The sequence below is a fragment of the Protobothrops mucrosquamatus genome, unplaced genomic scaffold, assembly GCF_001527695.2.
Source record: "Protobothrops mucrosquamatus isolate PMUCROS unplaced genomic scaffold, P.Mucros_1.0 scaffold3191, whole genome shotgun sequence".
Classification (NCBI taxonomy): Eukaryota; Metazoa; Chordata; class Lepidosauria; order Squamata; family Viperidae; genus Protobothrops; species Protobothrops mucrosquamatus.
In genome coordinates, this window is record NW_015389189.1 from 1 (window position 1) to 16,082 (window position 16,082).

The following is a 16,082-nucleotide window of genomic DNA, read 5'->3' on the forward strand; positions in this document are numbered from 1 at the left end:
TTTTGTTTTTACATTATAATTGCCAGAAATGCAGCACAGGTTGTGAAAACCTTGCCTGTATCATACACAGGAATTAGGGGAAGGAAACCAAATGAAGTTCTTCCTGAAAATAATAGTGTTTGATGCTTGAGATCTTAAGCCTTCTGTCCTATGGGCTCAGCTATGCTGTTTTGTTGCCTATGTTATTAAAATTCCATAGTGAATCAAGAAACATTCATTTGACATGCATTGACAAGTGCTATTTCATTTGAAATCTTGGAGGTTGCAACACCATCTTATCTGAAAAGTTCCAGGCTGAAAGAGACTGATTTAAGCTCAAACTAGAGACTTCAGTACTCACTTCATATTTTATCCAGAAAATAACTGGGACAACAGGGATCTGAGTGACTTCAGTTACAGCTGTTTGTGCCAAATGAAAGGCAATGTAATCAGTTGCTATGACAAGCAGCATCACCACCAGGACTAATGTGAGAAGAAAAATGTGTCTGAGAGAAGCCTTGAGTTCTTTTTGGGACAATTTGAAGCTGGTTGGTTTAATTAACTTCCTGGATGTGCAAATCAGCAAATCAGTTGTTTTGTTTTCGCGAGCCAGATCTTCCAGCTTTGGGGTAATGTAAATATTATCAAAACAAATATCTGTAAGATAACTCTTCAGGTACCATGTTGCTTGGAAAAGGAGATAGAAGAGAAAAAACCCAGCTGTCACCCGGTTGGTCAAGAGTATGATCTTCTGGACCAGCTTATCAGCATATAAAAAATCTTCCTGGATACTTTGGCTAGTGTTAACCATTTTCTCATTGAGTTGGAAGATATTACTATGATTTTTAAATTGAACATGGCTGTTCCTTGAACTCAGAAATTTATCTGGCATGTTGTCAATTATGCTTTTGAGAGAATGGCTGAAGTCCCAGGAAGCATTACCCAACAGGAGCATTGAGGTCACAAGACTGTCCATGGAATTCTTGCAGGTGCACTTAATGATTTTCAGGATTGCTTGGATATTGCTCATAATATTTGGGATAATGTTGATAGCTACTATCATAAAGCAGGCAGATAGCAGCAGCCTTCGCCCTTGTCTCGTCCCTAATGTAGGCACAATTATAGTAAACAGGCACCGGACTGGATGCACCAAAAAGAGGACTAAGAACACCAGGAAACTAAGGACAGAGGATGCCCAGGCAGAAAACTGGAAGGAATATTGCAGAGAGGAAAACATCCAACAGTGGAAGAGGCCTCCGACAGATGCCGCAATGCAGGAGCAGATCACAAATAAGGATAACAGTTGGCTGTGGCTGGATGGTAATGGTATGGAGTAAGCAAGCCAGATATCCACCATGAATTCTTGTATCTTTAGGAATTTTATATCCCAAATGTAGGTCCAGATTCCCAACCTGTGCCAGTAATGAATAAAGTAGTTTCAATTGCTAAAAAATGTTTTACGCACATATATACACATATTCCATTTACACTCACACACATCTGTCTCTTTATATAATAATAATAATAATAATTATTATTATTATTATTATTTTTATTTTTATTTTTATTTTTATTTTTATTTTTATTTTTATTTTTATTTTTATTTTTATTTTTATTTTTATTTTTATTTTTATTTTTATTTTTATTTTTATTTTTATTTTTATTTTTATTTTTATTTTTATTTTAAAAAAATTGGAAGAGACCTTGGAGGTCATCTAGTCCAACCCCCTGCTCAGGCAGGAAACCCTATACCATTTCAGACAAATGGCTGTCCAGTCTTTTCTTAAAAACTTCCAGTGTTGGAGCATTCACCACTTCTGGAGGCAGGTTGTTCCACTGGTTAATTGTTCTAACTGTCAGGAAGTTTCTCCTTAGTTCTAGGTTGCTTCTCTCCTTGATTAGTTTCCATCTGTTGCTTCTTGTCCTGCCTTCAGGCGCCTTCATGCACACATTCAAGTTTGAATGAGAATTCTGAGAAGGTTTAAATTTAAAACATATATTTTGAACATGAACTCCTTTGTATCTCTAAGAACTGATATTTTATGGTTTTGTGAGGCCATAATTTAATCATTTATATATTAGACTTACAAGTAGTCTTCAACTTATGACCATAATAGAGCCTACCCCTTATGGTTGTAAGTCATGATGATTATAATGCAGGTTATGTGACCAACCTGGTTTTACAATCTTTTTTACAGTGGGCGTTAATGCCCTGATCGTAAAACATACACTGCCTTCATTAAGTGAACGTCGCAGTCATTAAGCAAACCAATTGTTTGGTATGGGCTGGTTTTGCCAAAAAAAAAACCAACAACCACCCAGAAATACATGTTGGTTTTTGGAAAAAATGTTGTAAAATTCAGTCACATGATTGCTGGGAGAGGCACAGCTAACAGAAATATGGAACCGAGTCATAAGTACCCCTAAGGAGGTTCAGTGTAACTTTGAACAGTTGCTAAGTGACCACTCGTAAGTCGAGGACTACCTACATTTTCCACCTTTCATTCTGGAGCTCTAATGTACATTGTGTTCCCTTTCCTACTTTTCCTTACAACAACCCTTGAGGTAGGTCAGGCCAAAAAACAATGATGAGTCCAAAGTCACCGAGTGAGCTTTGATGGCTGAATTGGATTAGAATGTGAGTCTCCTTACAATCTAGCCCAATACTTTACCCAATTACAAATAATACTATTGTATGCATTGGCCACCATAAGATCTTAGCAAATACCAAAACAAAATTGTTTGTAATTAGCTGGTCAAACAGAAATACTATTGCAAGGCAACCATTCAGTTACAATCAGATACTGTACTATTAAATCTATGCTTATTTTTAGACTGGTTTGAAAAGAAATCTTTGTGCAGTTACTTTGCACTGCTCTGTACATAATATACAATTACAAAGTAATCTTTTCAAACAATAAACTGAAACTCATTTGCACTGACTTAAGAATAATATAGGTTATGTTAATACAGCCATTCAACTCTCCTCTATATTACCCAAATCTTTTTAATGAAAGCATTGTCAAAATAAGGTTTAACAGACCTATATTTTCTTCAATGGAATAGTTCTTACTAGCAATGCCATATTTTTGTTTCCTTTGTTAACACAAGGGAGGGTATTATAGTATATAAATTAAAATGTTTATTAAAAAACTACACATACCCAGTTTTATGAAGAAGTCCCCAGATCCTTTGGAAACAGTCAGCAATCCTGAAAATATTCATCTTATTTTAAGATTAAAAAAATAAAATAAATTAATTGAAACCCAACAACAAAATGGGATAGAACCACCCAAAAATTCTGGGTTTAGATAACAAGTTATTAAATTAAATTTAAAATGTTAATTTTAAAAAAAATAACTTTAACTGTTCATTTAAATTGTTAATCCAATCTGCAGTATATCCTAAATAAGAATACATAACATTTCCTCCATTTGTGCCTGTCCCTGATTGAATATCGTACCAAGAATATTAAACCTAATATTAATAATTATAGTTCTAGAGGATCTCTGCCAGTCTGTGTCCTTGTGCTAGTAGTATATTGTTAAAACTACACTTAGTATTGCAAAAGTAGATTCAGAAAAAGCAGAAGTTAGGGAATATTTATTTTTACACTATACTGAGATTGGTCACTAGGAATTATCACTGAATCATGGTGGTTAACTTAATCATCTGATTGCTACCTACTTTAATACATTTATGCAATGTGTTGTTTTATTATTGATATTATTTTAATTGCTGATTGGTAGCTGCTCAGAGTTTGATATAAAATGGGTGGCTATATAAATGATTTAGATAAATAAATATTTTGATATTAGTGAACATATTTTGATGGCACTGTGCTCACTTAGAAATCATGTTCCCAAATTTAAAATATCCATTCATTCAATGCATTATACCAATGCAAAATTCAATCAGTTTTTGGACATTAGCAAGAGATCAATGATAAACACAACAAGTACACAATAATAATTATTATTTAATTTCCTAATTGTTTTCTAGTTGCCCATATCTCAAAAACAGTATCAGAGAGGTTTTAGAGCAGAAGGCAGATAATAAGATGAGTCTGATTTCTTGTGACTAGCCAAGCCTACCAAGAGAACCATTTTGTTAGAATGTTATGATATGTTCTCAAATTCCCAAACTGCTTACAGTCTCCAAATATTTGCCCCCAGTATGATCCAAATAACCAGCCATTTCTTAACTTTGGGTCAAACTAGACTTGATAGTGTTCTCATTGAAATCAACATGTTCTGTTAAATCAGTGGCAGCTAAATTAGAACTGGAGGGTGAATATTCAATTCTTTCTGCTTGGTTTATCACAGAATTTCCCACTTGAAAAGCAAACAATATAAATACCAGCTTGAAGAGATATCTTTTGACTGGACTTATGACATAAAATAAAGAGCAATCCTCCATCCTTATGAATTTCTTAGGATACAGCTAGTCCTCAACTTACAACCACAATGGAGCCCAAAATTTATGTTGCTAAGTGAAACATTTGTTAAGTGAGTTTTGCTCCATTTTACGATTTTTTTCTTGCCACAGTTGTTAAGTGAATCATTGCAGTTGGTAAATTTGTAACACGGTTGCTAAGTGAAACTGGTTTCCCCATTGACTTTGCTTGTCAGAAGGTCACAAAAGGTAATCACGTGACTTCTGCACACTGCAACCGTCATAAATATGAGTCAGTCGCCAAGAATCTGAATTTTGATCACATGACCATGGGGATGCTGCAATGGTCGTAAGTGTGAAAAATGGTCATAAACCATTTTTTCAGGGATGTTGTAACTTTAAACAGTCACTAAATGAACTGTTGTAAATCGAGGATTACCTGTACTTCTTAACTGCCATTCATGGTATTAATCCTATATAAAGAGATTAAGAAAAAAAAAAATTTACAAGATGATGATGAGGCTCAGCTGTTCCATGCTCCTTCCAGCTCAGCTTCCCGTAAGTCTTTTACCCACATTTAGGTGAAATGTTTATTCCATGATTGAGCTAAGAGAATGTTTTTCACATGAATGACTCAGAGAAATATGGAAGAAATAAATACATATATAGTGCCTGAGTAGGCAGCATTTGTTACTAATATTATAATTGTGTAGTTTAATAGAGTAATAACATCCCACGAAACCTTTTTCCTTATGAAACTGCTGAAATCATTTACCTCAAAAACCAAATGTTGAAGAAGTGTAATATCACTCACTTCCCCTTCCTCTTTCACAGAAAAGACAATTTTTCTTTATTGACTATTAATGGAAATTTCTTCTCTGTTTGTTTTAAAATCTTCTTACAGCAGGAATGTACATGACTTTAGGACCAAAGCAGGCTTTGCAGACACTCACCTAGGGAAATAAAGGTATAAAATGGTTGCTGTAAGCTAAGGCATTCATTTTGCCCTCAAAACTTGCTTAAAAAAGCTAAATTGTCTGGCCTCATTCACTCTGAGACTTTTAGACCACATTATCTGCACTCCTTCCTTCAATGGTTACATCGAAAGGAAGTTATACCCCACTTAGTGTGGGAATGGGAATATTTCTCGTTAAAAAGGCCATTCTTTTTAAAAGCCTCCACTTTTTCCATTGGTTCAGCTATGTGTCTCTTCATACTACCTAAAATCATAGCTGATCTCATCAAAAAGCCATTTCCCTTTATAGATGTATATGTGCGTATATACACGTGATGGGTTCTAAAAGCCTGCAAAGAGCAAGAAAAAGGTTTGCTTTTTTATAGATGGAGAGAATTATATTTCAGTTTGTTTTGCTAATAGTTCAAAAATTCTTTTTGCTGAATGCAGGTGGTTTAAGGACTTTTTTGAGGAATCCAAGAGCCAGAGACTAAAGGGGGCTGAGCACTTGGAAGTGCTCTCCTTTCACATGTTCCCAAAGTATCCTATTTATGTCCTATTCTCATGTATCACTTGTACCCACAGTTCTCTCCCTCGAATCCTGGAGAAGCCATTCCAAGCTATTCACAACCTTCTTCCAATAGTAAGGTACTTCTGCTCCTGGGTTTTTTTTTCCAGGTACTTTTAATCTCCTTTTCTTCCCCAAATAATGAAAAAGACTTTTAAAAAAGAGTCACATGGAACCCCTGATTAGCAAACACAATGAAAAACCTATACTGTACTCATTAGTCACAGAATCATCAACACAGAGCATACAGACACAAGAACTCTCTTCCCCAGTTTAAAAATGAACCCCAAACCTCTGCATATTAGGAACATTTTGGAAAGCACTGGTGAGGCATCATAGAGGCAAATTCCCCTACAGCAGGAGTGTCAAACTGCCGGTCCGCAGGCTGGATGCATCATAGTGAAACCGCGCCCACCCCATTGCCGGCAATTGCAAAAAAAAGTTGTAGACACGTCACGTTGTGAGTTTGACACCCCTGCCCTACAGGGAGTTAGCCATGATCTTGGAAGATCTGAGACTCTGGACTGAGAGAGACCAAACTGGGAGTGGTTTGGATCAGGATGGATCCTTGGCTAACTTAAAGACTACCTGTTATTAGGATGGAACAATCTCTAAGAAGAAAAACCAGGCCACAACGGGAGCCACCCATGAGTCTTACTTTCCCTGCAGGGATGTGAAAGACACAAAGTAGAGAAATGAACAATCAGATATTGTAGTGGTCATAGTCCAGATTAAGAACCAGTCCAGCTGTGTTGCCAACCCACTGCAATCCACTGGAAGAGGTGGCTTAAGAAACTGCTAGGAGAAGCATGGGAGATGAGCAGTGTGAAACTGATTCAAGATTAGTTTAAAGAAAAAGAAAATTAAGAAGAGAGAAAGAGTGATGAGGGGGTTACTTGTCTCCATAGCTGCATTTGATCAGAAGACTGAGAAGGCATAGTCATCTTCTTAAGTTGAGGTACATTTCAATCCTATTTCAGTCATAGCCATGATCCATATTTGGATCATAGATTTTTAAGGTGATGCATTTTCTCTCTCCTCTTTCTGTCTCTTGGTAATGCATTAGAGACAAGTAATACTGTTTACATACAAGAGAAGGAGAGAGGGAAAGAGACATATATTCTTCAGCTCCATTTCTATCCTTGCCAGAATTATGACTCAAACCTGCCCTCTTCATAATGAAGACTATTTCATTAAAATTTCAGTAATCTTCCTTGACATTATAGCAGGATTTTATTTTATTTTTTATTTTATGTTCACTCTTTGTTTCCGGCTCAGAGCTAAAGCCATGGATATCATGACATCACTGGTTTTAGGAATGGGTGAGACTGAATTTTTCAGATTTTTTCCCTTTACTTTTCTTTTTGAGATTCTCATGTGCAGAGGCTTGTGGTATCATTTTCAGCCATCCCTAAATGGTAAAATAGGCCTGATTTGAGGAGTTTTATGAATACCTATTTTGCCACACATTTTACATAAATGTATAACAAGAGATGATCTCTAGGCATATGGTTCTGCCACTAAGTATCTAATATGTGGATTTGAATTCAAGCACAGCTGGTTTTATTAGAAGTTAACTAGAGGTCACACACAACCTTATCAAGCTTTATTAGACTTTTTTTGTTAATGCTTTGCTATATCATTTGCTTACATAGTTTGCCCTGCTGACATGTAAATTCTTTTGCAGTAGCTTGGGACATGAATGTTTTTCTCCTTTTTACCCTCTTCCTTTTATTTATTGCAGATAAATAAAATTGTAGAGGTTTGTCAGAGAAATATCTCAATTGATATGACTGTCCTTCCAAGATTTAAAATTACAAAATATTATATGTATCAAATAACTTTGCTTCATAGACTACACAAGTTATCAAGTTGTTTCTTAAATGTAATCCCCAAATTGTCCAAGTCTACAAGAATGAGATCTTACTAGGCATTTGATATAATAGAAACATACATTAATCTCCTCTTAGCAAATTGTTTGAACATTAATGTATATTGATATCCTTATATATAAAAAAACCTAAACCTACGATTTGAAGCATTTGCTTATAGAGTAAAACCTACTAAGAGCTATATCTGCTGCTTGATTGCGCCTCCTTGCAATAATTCTCATATCCAACTGTAGTGCTCTACAATTTCACAACATTTTAGGCTAGTCCTAAATCACAGTCCTGATAACTTGCAATGATTTCTTGGCATAATCTCAATGCCATCTTAAGAAACAATTATTTGGAAATGCTATTTCAGCTATCGACATGTCTATGTAGTGGTGCCCCAAGGCTCTGTTCTGGGCCCAGTGCTCTTCAACATCTTCATCAACAATTTGGATGAGGGGATAGATGGGGAACTCATCAAAGTTGCAGACGACACCAAGCTGGCAGGAATAGCCAACACTCTAGAAGACAGGCTTAAGATACAGAAGGATCTGGACAGACTTGAACACTGGGCACTATCTAACAAAATGAAATTCAATGGTGATAAAAGCAAGGTTCTACATTTAGGCAAGAAAAACCAATTGCACAAGTACAGCATAGGTGGCACCTTGCTCAATAGTAGTAACTGTGAGAGGGACCTCGGAGTCCTAGTGGACAATCACNCTCAGGGGTTGCCATAAAGAAGAGGGAGTCAAGCTATTCTCCAAAGCGCCTGAAGGCAGGACAAGAAGCAACGGGTGGAAACTAATCAAGGAGAGAAGCAATCTAGAACTAAGGAGAAACTTCCTGACAGTGAGAACAATTAACCAGTGGAACAACCTGCCTCCAGAAGCGGTGAATGCTCCAACACTGGAAGTTTTAAGAAGAGACTGGACAGCCATTTGTCCGAAATGGTATAGGGTTTCCTGCCTGAGCAGGGGGTTGGACTAGATGATCTTCAAGGTCCCTTCCAACTTTACTATTATTATTATTATTATTATTATTATTCCTCTCTTATCCATCAAACAAGTAGCTGAGGAAAGGAAACAGGATGGATTTGATTAATGATTTAGCTGGGAATGAGCAGATTCATTCAGTTTGTGAAAGCACAAGGAAATTGGAGCTAATGATTTCCACTGTTTGTTATCTCTCATGAGGCTCCAAACCAGCCTTTTCCCATATTTTTACCCTGGAGAAGCCAAAGTAAATAAATCATTGAAATCATTTTCAGGTATCAAGGAACACTTGTACAAAAATGGCCAAAATACAAAAACTTCACAATAGAATCCACATGTAACATATACAATCCATGAATGGCAGGTCAGCAGCTGAGTCATGGCACATAAAAATTTCAACCACTGCAAGCACCAGCATTGCATAATACAAAATGTTATTTAAAACTTTTTTACAAAAAAAAAAAATCAGGAATTCTCACAGAACCCCTAGCAATCTCTTGTGGTTCTACAGAACCCCAGATGAGAAAAGCTGTTCCAAAGGATTCCCCCCACTTCTCCAGAATTTTGGGGGACATAGGAAACTGCAGAGAATAGAGCTTGCATAGAGTTCCTCTCTCTGCACCCCCAATCCTGTGGTGAATGTAAACCCATCATTTGCAAGCTTGTAATAGACTTCTCCAAACTTGAATCCTAGTAATTGCAAACCGTTGTTTGTCATCATCCTTGATCTAGTGCTAACATTCTCAGATCCCTGATTCAGAGACACATCATAATAATCTCTGCAGTAGATATATTCAATGCAGGTGTCTTCATGAACTCATTTATTTGCTCTCTGGTTGATGACTAGTGCAAATGTTTGTACAAAAAACTTTTTAGGAAATGTTAACCAAAGCATCTTAAGGTGGTTCTCGTTCAGGAAAAAAAGAGACAGAAAGAGCACAAGCTTTTAAACATCAGCTCTCCTTTGAGTAATTCGTCAGTGATCTTGGTGGTCTGCTGGAGTGTTGTCTAAAGCATGTGAAAATTTTTTGTATATATACCATAATAATTGTGTTATGACGACATATTGTGTTATGACCGAGGAACACCGGTTTACTACATTAAAATGATGTTACGACGGACTGTTACGTGTTAGGTTTGTCGTCGTAAGATGTAACACTGGTCTCCAGTGAAATAATACGCATATTTACGTTTCGTTGTCACACATAGTATTTTGGTTGATCGTTAATAAAGGTTTGTTTAGATAGGAACATCTCAAATAATCAACTAAAAGTCATGTCTCTAATTTGGGTGGTTGTGCCATAACAATAAGATGGATGAATGCTAAGTCACATCAGTCAATTGTTTTAAAGCTTATGGTTGAATAGTTATGCTAAAAAGATAATATTTTAGGAGATAAAAGACCCAATCACCTAGAAATGTAAAATAATCAGGGATCTTGAGATTTACAGGCTTATTGTATGATCTGGTATGTGATGGTTTAATTAAAAAAAAACATTTTTTTTAAAATGAGGAATTGTAGGGTCATAAAAAGGGAGTTTATATGTTTACAGTGGTTAATTGCTTTTAGATGCAGAGGAATATATTTTGTAGGATGAGTGACAATATTTATTTTATTTTTATTTAGAAAATTTATATTGCTGACTACTGGCACATATGGCTTAACACAGATATAAAAACACTCTATAAAAAGAGTAAAAATAATAAGAAGAAAAATAATAAAATAATAACCGCCCACCTCCCCACGCTGGCAACAATACATTCAAACTAACCATTTAATGGTATCTAGCCTACTCTGGGTTCCCCAGGCCCGCTGGCAGAACCAGATCTTTAGGGCCTTCCAGAAGAGTGTTAGAGCGGGGGCTAGTCTAAGCTCTGGGGGACTGATGTTCCAGAAAGAGGGAGCCACCACAGAGTGGGTCCTGCCAGATATATCTCCTTATGGGACAGGATCTGCAACATTCCTTGCCTCCTCGCTCTCGTGGGTCAGATAGATGTGACTGGCAATGATATAAATCATTTAAATAAATAAATATTCACTATAGAAAATGATGCAGCCAGGAACTTAAAGAAAGTTAAGGAGGGTCCAACCAGGTTAGTACTCAGATAGAAGACCTCCAGAAATCCTATAACCATATGCTAAACTCGGAAGTCAGAAAGACATCCCAGAAGGCATTTCCATGCTGTTGCCAAGATAATTTCACAGTGCATGTAGATCCAAGAAGTTTAATCCAGCTTCAAAAAAAAAGTCTTTATTATCTATCCAAGAGGTTAAAATGAATGAAAGAAGATATCCTCAGTCAGGAGTTAAACTGTATAATAGTAGAAATATTGGTCATGTTTCAAGGAAGTGTAATTTCTATGTGTTGTTTTGATAATACTTATTTGGTATAGTGACTATTCCTGAATGCTTGCTATTGTGGTACGTGTCTCCAAAAGTTTCTATATCCTGCATTATTGAGCATTCAATAGTCATCATAAATCATATGGTAGAGAAACTTTGGCAGCACTTATCCAACCTAGGCTGAAGTTGAAAATTTAAGCAAAGTTGGACTTCATTAATACCTTAATGGGAGACCACCAAGATAGCACAGGCTTGTTGGCTAGACAGGGAAATGTCATATTAGCTACTGACCAATAGGAGGCACTACACAACCAGTTACATCCCTACTGACCTTTTCTATAAGCTACAGGCCAAGATGTCTCTAAAGCTAAATGCACCACATAGTTAAACTTGTGGATTCAAGAGTTAAACATTGGGTTGAACATAGAACATCTAGCATGAAGAATATCTATGTCTAAGAACCACAATAAGGATGAAAGTATATGCATAGTGCTTCCTTCTGTTCAGTAGCTAATATATAACATCAGGGGCTTTTTTTCTCATAGAACGCCCAGAACAGAGTTCCAGCACCTTTTTTGGATGGAACCTTGTAGGGTAGGCAAGGCAGGTTGTATGACGTGTGTCAGTTCCGGCACCTTTTTTTAAAATATATATATAGAAAAAAAGCACTGTAAGCAAGATAAGGCCCCTTTAAAGGTAGTCAATCTTGATGCCTTTACCTGAGGCTCAGACCAATACAAATCTCAAAATTCTCCAGAAGGAAAACATATTTTAAAAAAGGAAGACATACTTGTATAGCCTCTTTAAGGCAAAGAAAACAAAACACATCTTACAAGGAATGTCAAATATATTATTACCAAGTAAATTACACTGCCAAGAATCAAGCTTGATCACAGGAGCCTTTATTTTTTTAGGGTCTGGGCAAGCACATACAACAAACACAACATGCCAGAAGTAGCTGCACCCGTAACTAAAAATAGGTGGGCTCACTCTCTTCAAAGTAAAAGCTATAAAGTATGATAAATGCAAAATTCCTGAAAAAATAGATGCTAAGTTTATAGAGACCAAATTAAGATGTGTTTTTTTAATGGTTGCATTTGTAATCATGCCCAATACTTAAACATTCAATAGCTAGTTTATTTTCCATGCATGCTTTTACAGAAGTAAAATATTTCAATACTTAAAATTTTGTTCCCCAGTCAGAGGTGCATGGCAGCCATAATATACTGTAAGCTAACAAAGAAGGGTGTTGAATAAGTTCTGTCATTCAAAATGCTGACATTACTGGTGCCTCAGTATTTTTTAAAGCAATGATTTTATTGTTTTTTATCAGTGATTTGTAAGCGTGGTGATTTATCAGTTATATTTCTTCTATGTATTTTTTTAGAAGCTTCATAATACTTGTGTCAAAAAATCAATACAGTTTTGCAGTTTTAGCAAAAATATTTCATTCCCTTAAGGCTACCAGATCCAACCTGCAAAAATCCAGACAACCATTGCCATCGAGTGGTTTCCTGGATTTTTTCAGCCCAGATCTTCTACAATTATACTGTATAACTAGCCTAGTCAACATAATTATATTGTTTTATAGTGTGGGAATTAATCGAAATGTTTATTTGGACAATACATCATGTTCATGAAAAAAAAGTCTAAATATCATCCCTTCCTTGTGACTCACAAACACAGAACGTCTCAGTGACCACAATTATGCACCTTAGGTATCTGGAGTTATTTCAATTAATCTTGGGTACTTGTGATGCTTGGGTGGTTATATGTCAATGATTTTAGTGTAACCTTTTCCTATTTTCCTATTGGTGATATTGATTTAATATAATTTTTATAATAACACAAACCTTAACGAGAGAGAGAAAGAAAGGCCACATATGCTCCAGAAACAGATTAAGTCTAGGGAAGGAATAACAAAATTCATCATAGCAAAAATTCATGGCTGAACTTCCTTACACCCTCTCAGCACAGTTCCTTATATTATATTTTCCAAAGCATGCTTTCAACATTGATCTTATAATTGCTTAAAGTCCATTTCTTATACACACATTTTAATAATATAATACAGAATCAGGTTTACAGTGTTGATTGGAATCAATATTCATACACAAACACTTTCACTGAAAGTACACAGATCATCAATCAATAAAAAACTGATCAGATTTTAACATCCATCTCTCAAATCCAAGCAACAAATAATTCCCCACAAAAGACTAATGGACATGAGAAGAACAACAATCAAAACTTTTACCATTTTCATGATTTGGCACATAGCAGGGGAGATCTATATGGTCACTATGATCTGTGATAAAGCATTCTCAGGTATGATGCTGTCAATAACTAATGCCACCACGGCAGCTTTGTCACTTTACTTCATACCAGATAAATTTCTCCAATGAACAATGACACATCTAAAAAGAAGCCACACCCTATTCCAATTTTGCTCAACCTAAGTCACTTGAAGACGTATGGATTTCAACTCCCAGATTCCCCTAGCTAGCATGGGGAACTGAATTCTGGGAGTTGAAGTCCATACCTCTTCAAGTGGCCAAGGTTGAGAAACACTGCTCTATCCTATGCCCAGCACACTACTATATTCTATATGAAGTCAGATAGTGAATTTGGTGGAATTTAACACACTCTAGAGCAGTGATGACGAACCTTTTAGAGACCGAGTGCCCAAATTGCAACCCAAAACCCACTTATTTATCGCCGGATGCCAGGTGGGCATGGCTCACTGGGGTGTGATCACCTCGATGTTGCTCGTGGAGCGGGACACCTGCGGGGGCCAGGCAAGGTTGGGGAAAATCCAGGGGGTCTCTGGCAGGTGGGGCAGCGGGCAGGAGGCTCGTCCTCCGAGGTGAGGCAAGGCGAGGCGAGGCAGGGCGGGGGAGCCATTGTCGCAGGGCAAGGCGAGGCAGGGGCTGGGGCGGCTGCTGCCTGACACCATCGGCCCCTGCACACAGAGGCCAACAAGTGCATGGGTGCTGGGATGCATCCAGCCACACAGACCTCAGCGAGTTAGCTAGCGGCTGGTTGAAGAGGGACGGTTGCCATCTCCGGGGCATAGCATGCGTGCCCACAGAGAGGGCTCTGAGTGCTGCCTTTGGCACGCGTGCCATAGGTTCGCCACCACTGCTCTAGAGGACAACAATACAAAACAAACATTAATACCAGTTCAGATCTCCTTCATATATTTTGCTATCTACTGTAAAAATATAGAATGATGCTAAGAGTAACTGATCACTTAAGCTTAACGGTACTTTTAAATGAGAGCAGACCAACATTCAGCTTCACTTTCCACTTTATTTTGGATTACCTCAAGTTCTTGCCATTAATAGGATCAAGAATGCACTGAAGGAATCTAACAAGCCTGCAATAAGACATGGTAGGGTCTAGAACTGGCTAGGCTCCCATTTCAAAATCTTACTGTTGACAATTTTTCATAGTAATTGCTTTTTGTGAAAGGATAATTTTAATTAAGAAAGTCTATATTCTTAACTTTTTTCTCCAGTAAATTGTTTAACATTTACTGGACTAATAAGCTTGTGTGTGGCCGTTTTGCAGGACTGCAGGACTCATTTGAACTTGAACGTTGTGTCCCAAAGTTCATGGACATATCCATGGCAAAAACCCTACATAATTTCATTTTACTCATATTTACATGCAATTAACATTAATTATATTTCTAATAACTACTCTCTAGCCATATATTTAGCAATTGTCCCGTTTTATCACATAAAAAACTACAATTTGAGAGCAACTTTCTGGGGTGCTATATCCAATTCTTCCATACAGCTTAACTTCAGATTTTATATCAGTGGAGAAATTGTTTAGAGATCACTGTGCACATATAGAATTTACCAAGAATATAATTAAAATCCCCTAAGTGTATAATTCTGGGAGAAAAGAGTGTACGTATTCAGACAAAATTAAAAAAAAAACCACAAAATGAGTACTTTGCAGTGGTTGGATTCAGCCAGTTCACACCACTTCGGCAGAACCGGTAGCTAATTTTTTGTTGCCCAAGCCCTGAATAGACTTCCGGAAGCGGCATCCACACAGAGAATCGGTTGTTCACATATTTGAACATAACAGCATTTACTTTACTATAAATTCCTATCAATGTTCAACAGAATTGGCTGTCCTGCCAGTTCTGAGTAGCCTTATTTGGCCTTATTATGACTATTTTATTTATAGATGGTCAATAAATATCACACAGAAAATAAGGCTGATAAACACTTTTCTTTCTTATTATATTCAATACTTTCCCACCCATATTTGCACATACATACAAACCCATTCCTTTCCCATTTTATCTTTCTTATCTTTCAAAACAACTCAGATTTATAATTTTGTCAATATTACCTGTCCTCCTGGTTTCTTCTAAAAACCACAGATTAAACCAAGTTGTCACCACCCTAGTCAAACAAGGTCATATGATTTTTTAAAAACATTTCTGCTTTGATAACCTGCTCTGGCTGTATCTGGAAGAAAATATATAGTTTGCAATAGGCTTTCTGATTCAAGGGAAGATACATTGTTTTAATTGCTTCTGTATTCAGATGGCAATATGTTCCTACATTAAATAGCCAGATATTTCTGCATTTAGGCAATGATCATCATTAGTAAAATAAAATAATCACCTTTATTTGAACCAGGAAAGATGTAAAAGATCTTCCAGGCCTCAAACAGTGAAAGACTAGGTGTATCTAGAGCTACTTGATAATTCTTTGAATGAAAATAAAAGTATTTTATGTCTTTCAAATAGTCAATGAATATTTACAAAGATTCGTAAAAAAACCAAACAAAAGTACTTGATGGTCCTATGATGCAGGCGCATCCACAGTATGTCTTCCCATGCATACCTGTATTCAATATTGATTTAATTTAGTGCTCAGATTTGAGGACAGACGTTTTCTCACCCAATCTCAATAAAGTTGCTTTACTTATAGTTAAGTAATAA

General features: G+C 36.6%; 1 protein-coding gene across 1 annotated transcript; it reads right to left on the reverse strand.

The window, feature by feature from the left end:
* Nucleotides 1–340: 340 nt before the first annotated feature.
* LOC114923372 (osteoclast stimulatory transmembrane protein-like) lies at nt 341–9,950 on the reverse strand (the record flags this gene model as incomplete). Its single annotated transcript, XM_029286253.1, has 2 exons — nt 9,895–9,950; nt 341–1,391 (listed from the first exon to the last, which is right to left on the reverse strand). Coding segments are annotated over exons 1-2 (1,107 nt in total), but the record flags the coding sequence as incomplete, so codon positions are not given.
* Nucleotides 9,951–16,082: the final 6,132 nt, after the last annotated feature.